Source organism: Schistocerca gregaria, chromosome 1 (assembly GCF_023897955.1).
Source record: "Schistocerca gregaria isolate iqSchGreg1 chromosome 1, iqSchGreg1.2, whole genome shotgun sequence".
Lineage (NCBI taxonomy): Eukaryota > Metazoa > Arthropoda > Insecta > Orthoptera > Acrididae > Schistocerca > Schistocerca gregaria.
Window position 1 is genome coordinate 571,221,386 of NC_064920.1, and position 19,520 is coordinate 571,240,905.

A 19,520-nucleotide genomic window follows, 5' to 3' on the forward strand; every position below is an offset into this window, starting at 1 on the left:
ATTGCAACACATGCTGCACATGTTCCAGTATTTATCGGCATTTTATAACAACTATTAACATGTAATTTTTATTGAAGCTAACACACTTTGCATAAGAATCATGTACAGAACACAACTAAGACTACAGCAAAAGCAAGAAATATGGCTAACCTGCCATGCATGAACAGCATTTCGTATGATCTTTATAGTTAGTTGCCTGGCATGGCCAACACCAATTCCAGCTAGATCTATGATGGCAATAACACCATACACAGAAATGGTCTCATCCATCTCTAAAGCACGGTCAAGAACCATCATCCCTGTCTTGAACAAATCATCCTGGCGATGCTTTGCTGGGTTGTGAACTGCAGCACGAATAATTACCACAGTGTTGTGATGCTCATTGTGCTTTCTCAGTGGTAGGAAAACACTGCAAAAGATATTAGAATATAATTTTGTGACAGTTTATGAGAAATGTGGGTGGAAATGTAGTATACAACTACATTTTAAACATTATTTCCCGATGTAAAAAAAGACTGCCATATCAGTTACATCATTCCTGTCAATACATTCTCTATATTCCTACTACCTGGTAGGTATTGAAAGTTTCTGTTTTTCAGCAGACCATACAATGTTTCTCTTTTCTAAGGAGATAGGTATAAAGCTTTAATCAAAAAATTTTTGAAAATTAATTCTTAGTTGCAAATGTTATAAATGTTTATGTTTAGGCCAACATCCTATAGCTATTGTGGACTCCCATAACAGGAAGGTAACTGAGATGCTTGATGACCAACGCACAAGGTGGAAAAGTACTCCAATATACACTTAGTGTGTTTGCTAGAGGCTTAATCAGGATTTAAAGGTAGCTTTGTTGCTGATTCTTGAATTCTTCCAGGTGAAATTTAGTGCTTATGGTAACATCAACATCAATTTCCAACTAGGTTCTAAGGTCATTTTTAATTCCTTTTAATGAGTAGTTAAAAAGCTGAAGGTCAGGACAGTTTCATTTTTTTAGATGCCTACATCACAAGCTAACTTGAGCAGAAGAAAGAAAGTATTTGCACGTGAATCTGAAGAATTGGGTGTTGTAGTAAGAGAGATGAAAAAATGCACAGTCCTCATACATTAACAGATAAGAGAGAGAGTAACTGAGATGAATGAAGATTTTGTGGACTATTTCACCTAGCTGCAATCTCAAGAGTGAAAAAAGTATGTATACAGGAAAGGCAGAGCAACATAGTAAACAGACAAAATTTAAGAAGAAGACACTCAAGCACAATCAGTCTTCAAAATTTATCATGATTATGATTAGCTTAGAATTCTAAGTCTCTATAGAATACAGGAAAAGAATTATTAGAAAATTAAAAGCAAGTACAAGATGGTGAGAGGAATATTAACTTCTCATATAAAGTTGCTACTGGTCAAGCAAAAGCACTGACAAATAATCCAGTATTAGAGAAATGTAGCTGAAGAAAGAAAGGAAAAACGAAGGCTACAGAAAGCACTTTTTCAGTATGTCTGTCAAAAGAACCCTGTGTAACAAGGAATACACCAACTATAATAGAGGGATGATGATGATGATGATGTTTGGTTTGTGAGGTGCTCAACTGCCTGATTATCAGCACCCATACAAATTCCAAGCCTTTGCTCAGTCCAATCTCACCACTGTCATGAATGAGGATGAAATGATGACGACAACACAGACACCCAGTCATCTTGAGGCAGGTGAAAATCCCTGACCCCGCCGGGAATCGAACCCGAGAGCCTGTGCTTCGGAGTCAAGAATGTGACAGCAAGACCACAAGCTGCGGACTTTAATAAAGGGAACTTAAAAGGACTACACCAACTTCGTTAATAAAGCGGAATAAAAAGGAGTTCAGAATCTAAATGAGTATAGTGGTACATGGTGGTTGATAAGTTTAGTATACCTCCACAAAAGAATGGAACATTTTTGTTGCATCTCCACAGTGGGCACACTTGATTATTCCAACGATCATACAAATAATTTCAACAATGTACAGCAAATAATTCATTACTGACAGCCATCTGAAGTGGTCAGTATACTGACTGCAACTGAAAATGGAGAAAACCAAATTTCATGCTGTTGTTAAACATTTTCATTTGAAGGGTTAGATTGCTGCACAAATCAAAACTGAGTTGGATGAATTTCAAGTGGACTCTGCACCATCATTGTAGACCATTTACTTCTGCATTAATGAACTTAAATGTGGTCAGACAGTGAAGTGATATCAGGTGTTCCCCAGGGAAGCGTCCTGGGACCTCTACTGTTCCTGATCTATATAAATGACCTGGGTGACAATCTGAGCAGTTCTCTTAGACTGTTCGCAGATGATGCTGTAATTTACCGTCTAGTAAGGTCATCCGAAGACCAGTATCAGCTGCAAAGCGATTTAGAAAAGATTGCTGTATGGTGTGTCAGGTGGCAGTTGACGCTAAATAACGAAAAGTGTGAGATGATCCACATGAGTTCCAAAAGAAATCCGTTGGAATTCGATTACTCGATAAATAGTACAATTCTCAAAGCTGTCAATTCAACTAAGTACCTGGGTGTTAAAATTACGAACAACTTCAGTTGGAAGGACCACATAGATAATATTGTCAGGAAGGCGAGCCAAAGGTTGCGTTTCATTGGCAGGACACTTTGAAGATGCAACAAGTCCACTAAAGAGACAGCTTACACTACACTCGTTCGTCCTCTGTTAGAATATTGCTGCGCGGTGTGGGATCCTTACCAGGTGGGATTGACGGAGGACATCGAAAGGGTGCAAAAAAGGGCAGCTCGTTTTGTATTATCGCGTTATAGGGGAGAGAGTGTGGCAGATATGATACACGAGTTGGGATGGAAGTCATTACAGCATAGACGTTTTTCGTTGCGGCAAGACCTTTTTACGAAATTTCAGTCACCAACTTTCTCTTCCGAATGCGAAAATATTTTGTTGAGCCCAACCTACATAGGTAGGAATGATCATCAAAATAAAATAAGAGAAATCAGAGCTCGAACAGAAAGGTTTAGGTGTTCGTTTTTCCCGCTCGCTGTTCGGGAGTGGAATAGTAGAGAGATAGTATGATTGTGGTTCGATGAACCCTCTGCCAAGCACTTAAATGTGAATTGCAGAGTAGTCATGTAGATGTAGATGTAGATGTAGACAAGCACCAAAAATGAAGCATGCTATGGCCATCCACCTGAGGTCACAATGAAGAAAACCAGTGACAAAATCCATGATATGGTAATGCAAAACCACAGAATAAATTTTTTTGAGTTTGTTGAGACTGTAGGCATCCCAATTGAGCAACTGCATAATACCTCACATAGAGAATTTGCTATGAAGAAGCTGTTTGCAAGGTGGGTGCCATGGTTTCTCACAATTGACCAAAAGTGTGTCTGGTACAATATTTCAACACATTGTCTGGTGATCTTTAATCACAACCCACAAGACATTTATCACTGATCTGTGACTCCTGATGAAACCTCAATGCATCATCTGACACCAAAATCAAAATGGCAGTCAAGACAATGGACAACGTGTGGTGAAAGAGTACCGAAGAAGGCACAGGCCGTTTTGTAAGTTGGTAAGCGCTAACAATGATGAAATTGCATTAATTGAACTTTGTACTGGCTCCTCATCCAACATATTTGACAGTCTTAACTCCAAGTGAGTGCTTTCTATTCCACACCTTGAAAATTTGGTTTACTGGGAAGAAATTTTATACACTGAGGAAATGATAGTTACAGCTGACGAGTGTTTTACAGAGTTTGACAGCACCTATTTCTCCAATGGGATGAAAAAGTTGGAGGATTTCTAGAACAAGTATATATCTGTCAAAGAGACTATGTCGGGAAGTAAGGTGAGCTGTAAATGAAACGAACATTTTTCCTTGCTTTTTTTACTAGGTAAGAAAAAACTACTTAAATCAGGAGGAAGTTTAAAGATGCAAACATGCTGATGGAAAACGATTACTTTAAAAACTGATGCTGCATACCAAAATTAAGAAATAAGTATAACACCACACAGACTGCAAATGAGAAACCTATTTCAAGCAAGAAAGAGAAAGTGTAATGATAGAATGCATAAGATACCTAATCTCTACAAGGAAACACAAAAGTGAATAACAGATGTAGGTGAAACAGGTGATCTAGATCAGTTGCCTTCTTTTGATAAAGAGCAAAGATTTAAATACAGTGAGAATACATTAAAAATCAGTGGTGTATTTAAGAAACTTTACAGTATTCAGCACAAAATGCGAAATTTATGGTGGAACGTGGTCAAGTCAGCTCTCAATTTGCAATAAATTATCGGTCTACACAGCTATAAGATAACACTTCTGTAAGATATGTGTTATCTGTGAAACATATTTTCACAGTACTGAAAGCTATAAAGATATTATCTCCTCTGAAGGCACAACACATGGCAGATCTTCAATTTTTCTATTGTATGCAGTACATACACCACTGAGTTGGAACAACACTTACTTTAGCCCATACCCAAGAATGGTAATATGAAAGCATCATGTAATTAATGGATCATCAGGATATTGCCCTGAGAATCAAAAGCCTTGGAGGACATTATCAAATGAATAGCTGATGGACTACCTTAATGCTTATAACATACATGAGATATCTAAATCATGCTTCTGAAACAACAACAGCAACCACAATAGCACATGAACTGGATTAACAAAATAATGAAACAAGCCATGGATAAACACAACGAGACTATTTTAATACGTTCTGATTTCTGGTAGACATTTAATAGTGTCAGTTTCAATATCTTCCTTTGAAAATTAATTATTTCAGGTTTAGTACTGTGGTTGAACCGTTACCAGAGAAACAAATATCAGTCAGTTGCTTGTTGATCAGAGAAAAGATAATGGAAAAATATACCATCTGGTATCCCCAAGAGTTCACTCCTTGGTCAGTTGCTTTCATTCCTGTATTATCATTGATATCTCATATATGTTACAGTCTTGTAGCTATCATTTTATACTGACAACATACAGTGGCGTTTGAGTGCTAACCCCAAGAATATCACTTCTGTACATTTGCACCAAATATGTGGGTGCTCCAGGCTCAAGCACCCAAAAAATAATCTTATACAAAAGCTGCATAGAAATTTCTACCCTCTAAAATATTATTTGTTCATTTCAAATGTGTTTGAGCAAAGACAATCAAGCAACACTTTCCCCCATTCCTTCCCTATCTTTGGCCAAGTCAAGGGCAGTTACAACAACAATAATGGAACTATAAATTGTGTAGAGAATCCCTTTTCTTCAGTTTACTTTGATGTTTTCTTACAAGTAATACACTACAATATGCCCGCTCAATGCATCAACCATTGTTTTTTTTCCCAATCCATTCACCAACTGTTGTTTTAAAATAACTACTTGCCATAATGGAGCACTAGTAAAGAATAAGCTAGACAACGAAGACACCAATTGTGAGCAACTACCTCAATAGTTTCTGTTTTCTTCTTTTTTTGTTTCAGTAAGATACAGAGTTGTGTGGTCTATGACTGTAGTGACTTTTTTAATGTAACCTGGACTGTTATCATTTTGTTTGTTCTCTGAGAGACAATGGCTTGGAAGAATGAAAGAGATTAGTTTGTGGACTGAGAACTTCTGATTTTTAGAAAAAAAGGAGTCTTAATAGTAAATACAAAGAAGAGGTTATACTGACCGGATGTGTGGACCAGAAGCTCTTTACTGGCCAAAAATTTCACAATTTACAAACATGATCTATTGACTCATGTGGAAAGCTGCAACACAATACTGAGTATTTCTTCTTTACATATTTTTGGATTCAAACAATATGGATAAATTTGGCATATGTTTGTCATCTCTATCACAGGTGTATATTAATGGCACAGAGCATAGTGAATAGAATGTTAAGGCAAAAGATAATAAATCCAATGATCTGTCTTCTGATGTTCAGTAATTTATTAGCAACAAGTTTAAGAAATTCATCAGGCAAGTCACACGATTATGGATGGAAAAAGACAGTTCCTTGAATTTCTTAAAACAAAAAATTGGACGAAGTGTTCTGTAGTGTGTGCGTGCATATGTAGTGCTTCCATCGGCAACTGCTACTTCTGCAGATGGGGATTCATATAATGCATTTGTTTGACATGGATTTTCCTAGTGGCAAAAGACAATAAAATGTTTCACGGTTCATGAAACATGTACACTTTGTCATTTGTCTCTGACTGCTTTGACAACTACGAAACAAGGAATCAATATGTCATTTCTTAACTCAAAATATACGTTAGGATAAATGATAAATGTATGCAAGCGATTTTAAAGTTAATAATGTCCCTCTAATTTTTAAGTCATCAAAGAATAACAATTTGCGGTCAAACCAATAAAGTATCAAATATTCATCATTTTGAAAGAAAAAACATTTTTGGTTGCAGGGGAAATAATACTTTTACTGACACATATCACCATAAAATCTATAAGAAAAAGAAAATAGTATTCAGCAGGATACAGGCTTATTCTGCAGAGCTATATTGGAAATTGAAGGATTTATTAGAGAACTTATTTTAATATACTGCAAAATTTGTATTCATCACATCTATAGAGACTATTGTTCATACATACAGGGCAAAGAATGGTATGATTCAGTTACTGAGAGCTATATGGGGGAAAAACCACAAAAAAATTTACGCCCAGTTCAAACCTTACCTGAAACTCAGAGGGCTCATTTCAAGAAGCAGTGCTGGCATAGGTTCACATTTACAGGTTTGCAAACCATGTATCACATTCTGTACACTAAACAATAACTCGTTTGTATCACACTTACAAGTTTCCACACAAAACCCATACTGTTTGCACTGTCAGTTGCTCAAGTAATCTGCAAACATGCATCACTGCATTTCTTCAAACATAATATGAGAAACTGATGCAATTATCTACTCTCTTAAAAACTTTGCTTTGTAAAAAGGAAAGCTAAATGTGAATTTCAGTAACTGAATTACTGTACATATAGCACTTTATGTAAATATCTGCTATTTAGGGCAAACAGTGCTGCCCTTCTTTGCTGGTCAAGTGGCTGCTGCATGTAGTAATGTGGATTACACACTAAAGTTCACCACTACATGAACAAACTAACAGTATATACCGACAATATAGTAACCAGTAAAATGATTAAAATAAAATTGTAAGAGTTGTAAAATAAAATATAGTGGAAACATACTCAATTGTTAAGCTGCTACAGTTACCTTGTGTGAAGTTCTTATAAAGTACAACACATAAAGTGAGACGTTACTCAGTATTATAAACAATGTTCAAAACAGTTATAAAAACTGGTTGTGCATGGTTCTTAAGTTACATGTATAGTGCTTACTACATGTACTTTAAACAGGATGCTATTCAAATAAATATTTTAAAAAGTGATAGCACAGAGTCTAAATACATGTGGTTTCTGGTAATCAGCTGATTATTAATGACTAACTCTGTATGTGTGTGTGCAAGTGCTTTACTATTTCAATTTCCTCAAGAGGGCTTAGGTTTCTGCCTTTTGGTGCATGGTGCAGGATTTCAAGACATTCTCACATGTCTGGCTGGCAACCGCTTTCTTTCAAATGTTCTGCACATGCAGAATGCCACTTGACTTCACTCTTCTCAGTAAGTTCATGGAATCTAATTTTAAACATTCTGCCTGCCTACCTGCCTGCATGCCCTAAGTGCACCTTCAGGCATTCACAGAATCCGAGTTTATACATGCCAGAGGTAGCATATTAATCCCTGTGTGGCTGTTTATTGTCTAAGTCATTGTGGATTGTGAATGCTATTCTAATGCCAGAAATTTTGAAGAGTTCTGCTAGTTGGTACAAGATGTTCCCCATGATAGGAAGTAAATTAACTTTGGCTTTAGGACTCCAGATACACTACTACTCGATTACTTATTTCTGCCATTTTTTTGTTTAAATAGTTTCCTACCACTTCAGGGTTATATCTGATATTTTGGGCCACATTACTCAGGTTACGTAGCTCCTGACTCATAGTCATTGGGGTTGGATTTGAAACTCCAGTGGTATTGTATCTGACACTTATCGTAAACCTACCATAAGTGGTTCAGTGATCCACACCTCCGCTTTGCTCCCCCACCAACATAAATTAACTTTTTTTTTCAAATATATGATTGACCACCTGTATGACACATCGCCTATAGATTTTCGGAAAATGCCCCAGAAAGGTGCAACACGTCAATAAAAGTATTGCTTCCCCTGCAACCAAGACAGTTTTTCTTTCAAAATCCTTCATACATTTGCTGTACCAGATATGTCATGAAGTGATAAGAATTGCAAATATTCATCAGCTGCTGCTGCTCAGGGCAGAAGGTATTCCTGAGTTGAAATCACAGCTGCAGCAAACTCCATATAAGTTGGTTTCTCTCAATATTTTAAATGAAATTGTCTCTTTATTATCTAGTGATATACAGCAAAATATTGTGAAATTTGTTAAGATGGTACAATATTTTTCTCTCATTTTAAGTGAGAGTTTTAACATATGAGTGAATAAATAAATATTCTTGTGCTCCAGATTTGTTGATAAAAATCTGAAAGTTGAAGGGCATCTATGAAGTAGCTTAAACAAGTTTAGTTTTGTAAAGGGATATGTGAGACCGAAAGAGGAAATGGACCTCTCATTGGAGGAGTAAAATTTTCAGTACTCTTAAACATATTTTTTGAGTTGTAGATTAAACAGTGAAGACAGCCTTGGAATTGAACACTGATACATCAGTCTTCCCCAGGAAAAGGAAGATACCAAAATGCTGTGACAAAGGCAGTGCTCTTCATATGTATCAAACACCAAAGGAAGGTTTTAGAAACTATCCGACAATGTTAAACTTTTGCTATCGGTCAAATTGGTACTAATCGAATTTTGCAATTCCATGGGAGATACACTGATAAAGAGAAGCAAACATGGGGTATTGACATGTTTCCAGATGTATGCATAATAAAGAAAGGAGTTATCAGCTTGTCAGTCATTATAAATATTTTAAGTAGGTAGGACAGACGTCCCATGTGTGAAGTTTGTACAGATGTTACTTCTTATACCTCCGAGCAGTTATTTTCAGCAGTTAGAAGACTGAAAACATTTCTTGCAGTCAACAATCACCCAGGAAAAGATTGAATGATTTGACAATTTTGTGTGTTCATAAAGAAATGACTAAAATATTGATATTATCAAAATTTCCAACAAATTCATAAGTGCAAATGACTTAAGAAGGAATATGTTTAGCAGTGAAAGTTAATATATTATTATTATTATTATTATTATTATTATTATTATTATCTGGTACATAAAGTCAGTCTTTGTAATTTCTGTTCACAAAAAGCCTTGTACAGTTCTTTTCGAAACACACTAAACATTATTTTCTTTGATGAAGATTTCTTAATTTTATTTCGTATGAATATTGTACTTTCTTTTAGTAATGTGTTGATAATATCGTTGCCTCTTACAATCATGGTGCATGTGAGTTGTTTAAAGTATACAATACCTGATGACACCAGATCTAACTGGAATTTTATTGGTGAATTAAAAGTTGACAAGCAGGCTAATAACTTAATACAAAAAGGATCAAGTAATGTTATGATTACATATGTTGAGAATAATCATTAGCATAGTTTATCCTTATAACCCAAACCCTCTATTGCAACAGCACCACAGGCCAGGATCTGTCACAGAGGCCTTTGTGTGGGCAGACATATGGTCAGTGTGTTGCTTTGTTCCCAGGATTGCCCCTTTCCTCATTTTAGACTGAGCTGACCTTAGAAACATATATCCTGTGAGTCCATATTAGTACATTTGTAACTGGGTTTGAACCCATTTCTCTTGCACTTAAGTCAGCCATGTTACTGACTGAGTGAGGGCATCCCAACTTATCCTTACAGTACCAGTGTATTTTACTTTATTACAGCAAAGCCCTTTATAACATAGGTAGTGTTCATTAAGGTTTAGAAATAGAAGGTGATCATTTTAATAAATACTGAGAGTCCCCCATAAATGTATACCACATTCTGCCATTGATATGATCCGATAGAAATGTTGGAAAGTGGCTGCCTGTGTTTTTACCATTATCAAGCTTGACTTTGTCAGGGACAACAAACAATACCTGATTTTCAAACTAAACCCTAAAAAGTCACAGATGATAATTTTTAGTCACAAAAAATTGATCAAAAAATATTTTTATGAAGCATTTTTCCCATTCTCCTTTATGGTTATTGCACAAGCAGAAAATAAATATATTTTCTCCTTGATGGTTAGTTATCGTATATAAGAAGTAAAACACAATATCATAATTTTAGATGTGCAACTCCTACAGTAGGCAAGAAATCTCTCTGCCACATGCAATTCAAAAACTTAAAAGCTAATTCCATTAAAAAATGGGGGGAGGGGAGGAAGAAGAAGAAGAAGAACTAATTTAGTCACTAGTCATACTAAATCCATAGTATTGTCATGCAGTTCAACATGGCACAAATAGTGAAAACTCCAAACACTATGAAGAATCCATAAAATCTTGGATATGATGTATGGAAATATTTCGTTTTTTGATCAAGTCAGTTCTACTCATTCTCAGGTAGGTTATGGGATATTTTTCACAACTGTGTTTTCTTCACCAGTTTCTTAATCAATGATGTTGTCAATACATCTCTTACCCTGTCGAAAACCCGCCTTGTTCATCATCATTATCATTAGCATCACCATCATAACTGCAATAAGAGATCTTACAGATTCAGCATCTTGATTGTGTGTAACTAAATCTTCCTGCATCATTATCTCTATTCAGCAATATGTTTGTGGCTAGTCCAAACACATTTCATCTAAGGAGAGACTAAAGCTCTTTCTCATATTATTAGCACAGCTTCTGTAATGACATCCGCTAACTCACACCTATTATTGGTGTGCCCAATTAACTTTTCCTGCTACCATGCCATTTGGTTGGCATACAATTTCCTCAGTTTAACAACATTAAGTTACATTATTAGAAAGGTACTTAATACAATGTTCATAGGACTCATAATAGCCAAGTTCATTGTTGTTACTGTCATTTGCAACTTATGTAATATACACAATGCAATGTTAAATGGAAACCCTCTAAGAATATCTGTTTAGATGTACAGGGGATCTAAAGAGTGTAATTGTATTGGGTAAAATATCTAACAATATCTTTCCTTCACATCCCGTGCGGTAAGTCTCCCCTGACCTGTGGTTCTGCGTGACTTTTCCAAAATCTACCCCTTTTCTTAGACATCTCCAGGTCCTTTTCCTTCACCCCTCTTCCTTCCCCTTAAACATTTCTGACTGAAGAAGGAGCCACTGGCTCCAAAAGCTTCTCTTTCATTTAAGTCAGCCATGTTACTGACTGAGCTAGGGCATCCCAACTTATCCTTACAGTACCTTACTTTTATGTGTGTGTTATGCCACCACTTTGTGAGTAGAGTTTTTTTATCCATCCAGTCAAATTATTTAGTCAATAATTGATTGTTTTCATTGTTATAACAAATAAACAGTAACTCCAAAAAAGTATTATCCTCACAATAGCAAAAATAGGTAGACAGGTAAGTGTGATAACTGTCACATCTAAAGTTTATTTTATTATTATTCTGAAATGTTGATTTGGAGTATGTACAGAAGACTAGAAGCAAAACAGAGTTGTGCTGCATAACGCACAGGCTGACTACCGAGAAATGCAAAATTCAGACTTTATGTTGTATATTCGTGGAGTTGAGTACAGTGTTTAGAATGATGTGGAAAAAGATGTTTGAACTTCTGAGAAGTAAAATTGCTGTGCGGAATATAAACAATGATGTTATGAATGATAAAAACATCCAGTGGAATTGAAGAGCTTGGCTGATAGTTCAGCATGTCAGGCATTAGTGAAGCAGACCTGATGTTGCAACATACAATGTGTTTCCTCCAAGATAAAACTGAAAACAAAAAGTCCTCACTGCCTTCTGATAAAAGGACTAGTCATGAAACTAGTCATAGAGCGATAAATTATTCTTTCAAAAATAGTGTGGATGATTGCAGTTTTCTTCCTAATTAATATTTAATTAGATGACCTGGAGTGAGAGTAGTAAACAAAATACCCTGAAAAATATGCAGAAACAAGCTTCGCAGTACAGTTCATCGTAGAAAAAGGATTCACAAACTAAAAGGCTGTTGTATCAGCTACTGTTGCTGAGGGTAGATGAAATGTGTGTAAATTAGAATGTACATTTTTGGGTATCTGGAAGAGCTAATGTCATAAGTGGAATGAACAAAAATGTTGGAACAAGCAATTGACTTCAAGCCAGAAAATAGTTATTGACAAATTTCTACACCATTGTGCACTCTTTAGGTATTTGTGAGACATTATGTGAGTATGGCTTCAGTCCCTATCACCACCCATGAGTACGGAACCTTCAGGAAGGACACAATGTCAGCAGGCAGTTTGCAGGTAAGTACTCATAATTACTAATAAAGAATTAATTTTGTTCATTATAAAATCTACATTTTATTTGTAAATGAATGAACAAAAATTCCAAGATCCATATACATGTGAATGAAAAGATTTACGATGTAAGCAACTTGACTATCCACATTTTCTATTTATTGCATTATTTTCTTTTATCAGTGCTCCTCTGATAATATGAGGTGTGGTATCAGTGATAACCAACTTATAAGTGCTGTTAATATAGACAACCACCTTAAAAGCGCATGGTATCTCCAGCTTCTTCACAATTTATTGTCAAAGTACTCCAAGAATGTTCCTTCAGCAACAAAAGGAAGGTACTTGGATGAGCATGGAACCTTGTGCTTACACCACAAACAGTAGTCCAGTACCAGAATGAAACCTATCCTGGACAACAAATTAATCACAATAGTGTTGTTTTATGTCCCTCAGTATCACCCAGTCTTTCTTCGCTAGATTTTGGTTTGTACATTTGGTCTGTAAAATGCTGTGAAGTTGGTAATGATATTTCTGAAGATGTACTAAGTCGTAAAAAAAACAAGAATGATATGTTAATTAGCTAATGCACGTATTTCTTCACCAATAACACATTGAGATGTTGAAGCAGTTTCAATCATGCCTTTTGAATATAGCAGTGATTACATGTGTGCTGCTTTCTAGGGTTTAAGTCACTGTAGGAAGTATGTTGAGAGAAGAACCGTGACCTTAAACCAACTCACATTCACTGCATTCAGTATTTACTGAGTTGAGTGAGAGTCTATTGTACTCGGCAGTGTGCAGTTTGTAGTAATATGGGGAAAGAATGCAATGTTGCTATAATTTACTGTATTTCACAATTACTGGTAAGTGGCAAAGGGTTTTATGGTTGTAAGTGAAGCTTTGATACTACATATCTACGGAATGCTCTCTCACTGTCCTTGCACTAGCACGACAGAGCAGAAAATAGAGGATATTTGTAAAGTTAGCAAAGGTGATGAGCAACTAACAGTTGTTGAAGTATTCCCCCTACAGTTTAAGATCAGTTGAGGAAATGCTCAGTAATTCAAATGTTGGTAGCTTTACAAGAAACTCTCAGACTACTGAGACTGCAAAACGAGGAGCATAAAATAGAAGATGAAACTTCCAATTAAATTTTTACAACATTCAACAAAGAAAGTGATGCTTCTTGGCAAAAATCACCCCATGTGATGAGGCTTGTGTACCAATGCCATCCCCCACCCACTGCAAGTCAGCCAATCCACCAAAATTTAAGTAAGTCTAACTTGAAGGCATATCAGACAGAGAGGAAAAGGATGGAATGTGCAAGCTACATTGTCAGTACATATATTACTTGGTCTTTTGAACACTGAAGCAAACTGTATGGTACTTTCATGCTGACCTTACATGATACAGTAACTGCTTTAATTGTGTAGCTGTCAAGAGCTCATAAACACTGCTTCCCATTCATTATAAGGTAAGGGTAAGGAACAATTTCAGCATCTGCAATTAACAAAGACAAAGGACAATATATTTCACCATATTCACTAAGCAAGATGTTTAAACTAAATTTCATCTGCAAACACAAATTACTCTGTATCATAAAATACTGTGTGTTGTGTGTTTCACTTTCTTTTACTCCAAAATTTAATTACAAAAAATTACTGAAATAGAAGTGTTATGTTAGATAAAAATTGGATATCACACTAACCCCATATCCAGCATATCCTGTATTTGGCGAATTGTGGGGCAGCGGTTATCAAACCATTCTGTACACCTGCCACGCATTCCATAGAAGTTCGTTATTTTTCGACGTGTCTTCTCATGGTCATATTTGCATCCTCTCAAGAACCTTACTATGTGCATCGCATCTGTAATTACAATAATTTATGGTAAAGAAAGCTATTTAAAATGAAAATTTACAAAATGAATTGAAAGGAAAGGTATTATTAATTTCCTCTCATTTCATCACCATTTCTTATTGTCATGTTTGTAGCCTTGCAAAAATTTTACTATTTGCTTCACATGTGGGATCAGTTTTTTCATGACTTTGCATCTGATATATTCTAAATTGTCTCTGTTACCATAACATAGATACAACACTCACCTGTTATTTTTATATGTACTTATATAATCAATCTACTACTTTATTTTCTCTAAATTGGTATGCCATAACCAAGCATGTGCAACTTCTGTATAAGGTTACATTACACAAAAATGAAAAAGCAATATGCATTGCAACAGTATTTCAAGAGTCTGGATTTTAAATGTAGTATGAAGTAGACTAACAAGTAAAATGAACATGTGAAGACTGCTGAGGATAACATATGCAACTGAGACTCAGGAATTTTATTTAGGTATAAATTACGCGATCATGGAAGAAAATTGTGCAAACCAGTTAATAGTATTAATGAACTAGCCCCACATCAGTTGTGAAGTATCAAAAAATGGAACGCTTAAGCATTTAAGCATTTGAAAATATGGTACCAGTATTAATTTTTACGTGTACATAGGAAAATCACAGATAATCTGAGTGAGTAGACAAGTAAGTAGGTAACTACTCTATTCTAACATACTATTTGCTTACAAGATGATGTTTCATATTAAAACATTTTGTTTCAAAATATTTTTATAAGTTATTCTTCCAGAACATGTAATCTTGTACCTTCTTCAAATTACTGCAGAAGAAAAACACTCGAAATAACTTGGAGGAGCACACTACAGAACTGCTGAAGCATCTTAACAAATCTCTATTTGCAATACGAATTGTGTCAGACATAGGGGATATAAAAATGAAAAAGCTGGCATACTATGCTTACTTTCATTCCATGTCATATGGGATTACTTTTGGGGTAATTCATCAAGCCAAGCTAAAGTTTTCTGGGTACAAAAACATGCAGTAAGAGTTATATGTGGTGTGAACTCAAGAACATCCTGCAGAAGCCTGTTTACAGAACTAGGGATACTAACTACTGCTTCCCAATATATTTATTCCTTAATCAAATTTGTCATTAAAAATATATCACTTTTTCAAACCAACAGCTCAGTTCATGGAATCAATACTAGAAATAAGAATAATCTTGACAAGGATTTAAAGCCACTTAGTCTTGTACAAAAAGGTGTGCATTATTGAGGAACACACATCTTCAATAACTTGCCAGCAGCCATAAAATGCTTAACAACCAATGAAATTCAGTTTACGAGAAGCCTAAATAAAGGATTTATTGGTGGTCAACTCCTTCTACTCCATTGATGAATTTCTCAGTAAAACCAACTATAACTTCTGCACAATTTTAGTGCAGTAATGTGTTCATTGTAAATATGTGTGTGTATAAGTATAATCTAACTTCTGCACCATTTTAATACAGTAATGTGTTCATTGTAAATAAGTATTATTGTAGTTGTATTACACGTTTATTACCGTATAAATAAACTGTTTTATTATAAATTCAGTGCATTAGTATTTGTAAAATGACTTTTTAATACAATGTTAATTAAAAATGACAATCATTCCACTTGGGAGCTAGGAATGGTACATTAGCTTATTTGTTTTAGTTGTACATATTGTCATGTATTGTTGTTTTTCTGACATGTTCTACGTCCTGGAGGACCTCCTCACTACGGATCAATTGGGTTGAAAGTAAATCTAATCTAATCTAATGTGACAAGTAGTCACAACGTAAAAACGTAGTGCGTCGAAATCTGATGTAACAGCAAACTACATCCTTGTAGTAGTAAGAATGTGGCTGATGTGGAAATTGGAACACTATCGCACAGATCTATGAAGGCTCAAAATTTAATTTAGCAGTCTATAATAGCTTCTACCTCCGGTGACAATATCGTGTGTATCCGGAGCAACTTTGCGCCACTCTTCAAATGGCCCTGAGCGCTATGGGACTTAACATCTGAGGTCAGCAGTCGCCTAGAACTTAGAATTACTTAAACCTAACTAACCTAAGGACGTCACACACATCCATGACCGAGGCAGGATTCGAATCTGCGACCGTAGCGGTCGCGCGGTTCCAGACTGAAGCGCCTAGAACCGCTCGGCCACTACGGCCGGCTGCGTCACTGTAACGATTCAACAGTATTTTGTACAACATTAAAAGTTTGACTTTCTATCTCGTGGTTTTGTGTAAATATTGTAAAAGTAGTGTTTTGAAACTACGTTCCCCGAGCTTTTATGACGCAACATCTCGAAAACATTGCCAAGAACGGGGTGGAATCAGTACATTGTTATTATACTAATACAATGTTCCAGCACTTACGTTTTCAATTTTGTATGTGCGTTAAAGAGAATACGGTATTGTATTCTTACTACGATAGCGATGCGCGAATATTAAACCCGCACGTACCAGGATAACTAGTATGCACCTAACATGACTAACTCTGAACACAACAATCTGCTGTCAAAGCTGGCGGTGTTGGGCACGCAAGGCAGCCAACTTACCAGTGTGAGCGTTGAGGTGAGGCTGCGTGCGCAGCCAGGCGCGCACCTTGGCCACTTCTTCGGGCAGACGATCTTCTGCCTCATTGAGTACCTCTGCCGCGTGTCGGAGGGCATCTCCGTCCAGTGTTGTAATGTAGCCGTCCTCCACAATCTCCATGACTGCCACCTGCTTCCGCTGCGGACCTACACTCTGGGGTGACTGCCTGTGGGCGGAGCCGAGATACTGCAGGTTTAGAGTGCAACAGATAAAGTTCCGCGCTGCAGCAACAAGTGTTCGCTGACAGCCTGCCCTAGACGATTATGATCCTCCTGCTGGAAGTGCTGCTAAAGGGGGGGATTCAAAGGAGTGCACACAGTCAGACTCCTAACAGCATCTCTGTATATGCGATACTGTCTCTCCTTTCTATCGGACGGAGGCTGATCGAGTTCATTGATAAGATATCTAAAAAATATCACAAAGAAAAGCAATTGTATTAATGTAGAAACGCAATTAAAATGAAAGCTAACCGTATTTAGTCCCACTGATAGGCGATAGTGCAACTCACCCAGGTCTGTACCTCTGCCTCTACAGTGCCAGACTGCGCTCGCTTGGGCTCTGCGCTGTTATACTATACTACACCGTCCTTCGTCGGCTCCACTATTGTTCTTTCGTCCCGCCTTTCCCATGTGACCAGAAAACTGTATCCGTAATATTGCGAATGATAACGAACTGTCGGCATCGTCCAATTAGCAATTCCGCGCTGGTACAGTCTGAGAGTCGCAGAAACGAAGCTTCGTGTGCGCGCATGCGCAATTGCTTAATGTAGCGGGAGTGGGAGACAGGGCAGAGGGGGACCAATTAGACAACGGAACAGCGCTGCAGGGCCGGGAGACACCAGTGTAGGAGCGCAGCTGCTTACTTGCGGGTCAGTTTGTGTTAGTTGCACTGTGACAAGAGTTCCTTAGCATGGTTACTTAGTACGTACGGTCACACGATATTCGTCAGTTCCCTGAGCGAAATATAAGATTTAGTAGCTGTGTGCAGTTACATAGCGTTCCGGAAAAAATCAGACATATATTGACAGATGATAATACTAGGGGCCATTCTGAAGAAGAAATGTCGTGTATTTATATTTTCTAGCCTCAGCGGTTCCCCTGATTGTAGACTGTCAACAGTGGGGATAGAACAGGTGATAGTATTTGTCTACATATTGTGTTTTATTGACAGTTTACCCTGACAGGTCACATTCTCTAATGCCACAGCACTTTTAACGGCTCGTGTAGACAAAGTTATCGAAGCTGCTTTTCACATTTGTCTGTGGTCCCTAACTAACATTTGCAAACAAGAATATGACGGAGAAAGTTCGACAGGTCCAGTCACGCAATGGCACAATTGCGACCAATTCAAAACTCAGATCAGAATTACAAACGCAATCACATTCCAGGCATTGTTGCCAAAGGAACATCCTCGGAGCACTTGAAAGCGCACGGGAAATAGATTCTGCAAGATCTGCATGTGCTATCCTCTCTCACGTTTGTTACATTTGTCACAAACCTTTGAGATTTAAGCCGTTTGTTAACATGACGCCTTTCCTTCGAGAATATAACGTTTTATCACCCCATCCGCTCTTCATGCCCTTGCTTCACTACTGAAACAAAGACAAATGCTAAGTCACTAAAAGGGAGCACTGTCACCCATCGTCAGTTAAATAGTCCTATTTCCACTCTGAGGGTGCACCAAGCTCCATAACCGAGGTGCCAATGGCGTGTTGTAACTATACAAGATTGTCGATTTTTCTTTGTCTACTGACACGGTGAAACAACTATAGAAAGGAAATTTCCGGAAGCCGAAGAAATGAAGTTTCGCACATATTTAATTCCTCGGAGCTTTCGTTATCATAGAGTTGCAAAAGTATTAACAACGCGAAATGCGTCAGTAGTTACACGGCAGACCATTAGGAGCTCCGAGACAGACTAAACTCTACTCTCTCTCGAGTAATTGAGCTTGCTACTAGAATCACGCTACAAGACATGACTCAGCGAGGCCGCACGGGATTAGCCGAGCGGTCTGCGGCGCTGCAGTCATGGACTGTGCAGCTGATCCTGGCGGACGCTCGAGTCCTAACTTGGGCATGGGAGTATGAGTTTGTCCTTAGGATAATTTAGGTTAAGTAGTGTGTAAGCTTAGGGACTGATGACCTTAGCAGTTAAGTCCCATAAGATTTCACAAACATTTGAACATTTTTGACTCAGCGAGGCGGAAAACTTCGAGCTGTCACAGTTGACAGCTCAAACGCTTCCAGAATATATTTTTCTTGTCCAGCATCAGTGCATGTCAGCATGGTTATTTACAGGTTTGGCACGGTTAATTTAAGGGGTGTTCGAATGCCCTTACTTTCGCACCCCCCCCCCCCCCCCCCCTCCCTTAACCACATGGAACAGTATATCTGTACCGCAGCTGTTTGCGTGATGTGAAAGTGAGCGGAAGTTTTCTAAATCTTGTATCTGAGGAGGGATTTTCGTTCCAGTCTGATGTTCACCGAGTGAGATGTGGGAAACCGTCTAAAAGCCGCGTCCAGAATGGCCGGCTAACCGACCCTTGTCGGGGCAGGCCGCACCTCCGTTCCGGAAGCGGCGCTTTAACACGCACGGTTATCC

At 37.4% G+C, this 19,520-nt stretch overlaps 1 protein-coding gene across 2 annotated transcripts in view; it reads right to left on the reverse strand.

Annotated features, from left to right (window-relative positions):
- Positions 1 to 18,838, reverse strand: part of LOC126356364 (retinol-binding protein pinta) — a 47,094-nt gene extending 28,256 nt beyond the window's left edge. The window contains exons 1-4 of one of the 2 annotated variants that reach the window (XM_050007355.1): positions 17,429 to 18,838; positions 16,884 to 17,325; positions 14,145 to 14,304; positions 151 to 409 (exon numbers count right to left, since the gene is read on the reverse strand). In XM_050007355.1, coding sequence (XP_049863312.1) covers positions 151 to 409; positions 14,145 to 14,304; positions 16,884 to 17,040 — 576 coding nt within the window. In that variant the 5' untranslated portion in view covers positions 17,041 to 17,325; positions 17,429 to 18,838. Of the gene's footprint in view, positions 1 to 150; positions 410 to 14,144; positions 14,305 to 16,701; positions 16,862 to 16,883; positions 17,326 to 17,428 lie in introns of those variants that run through there. The other variant, XM_050007363.1, reaches the window with a different exon arrangement.
- Positions 18,839 to 19,520: the final 682 nt, after the last annotated feature.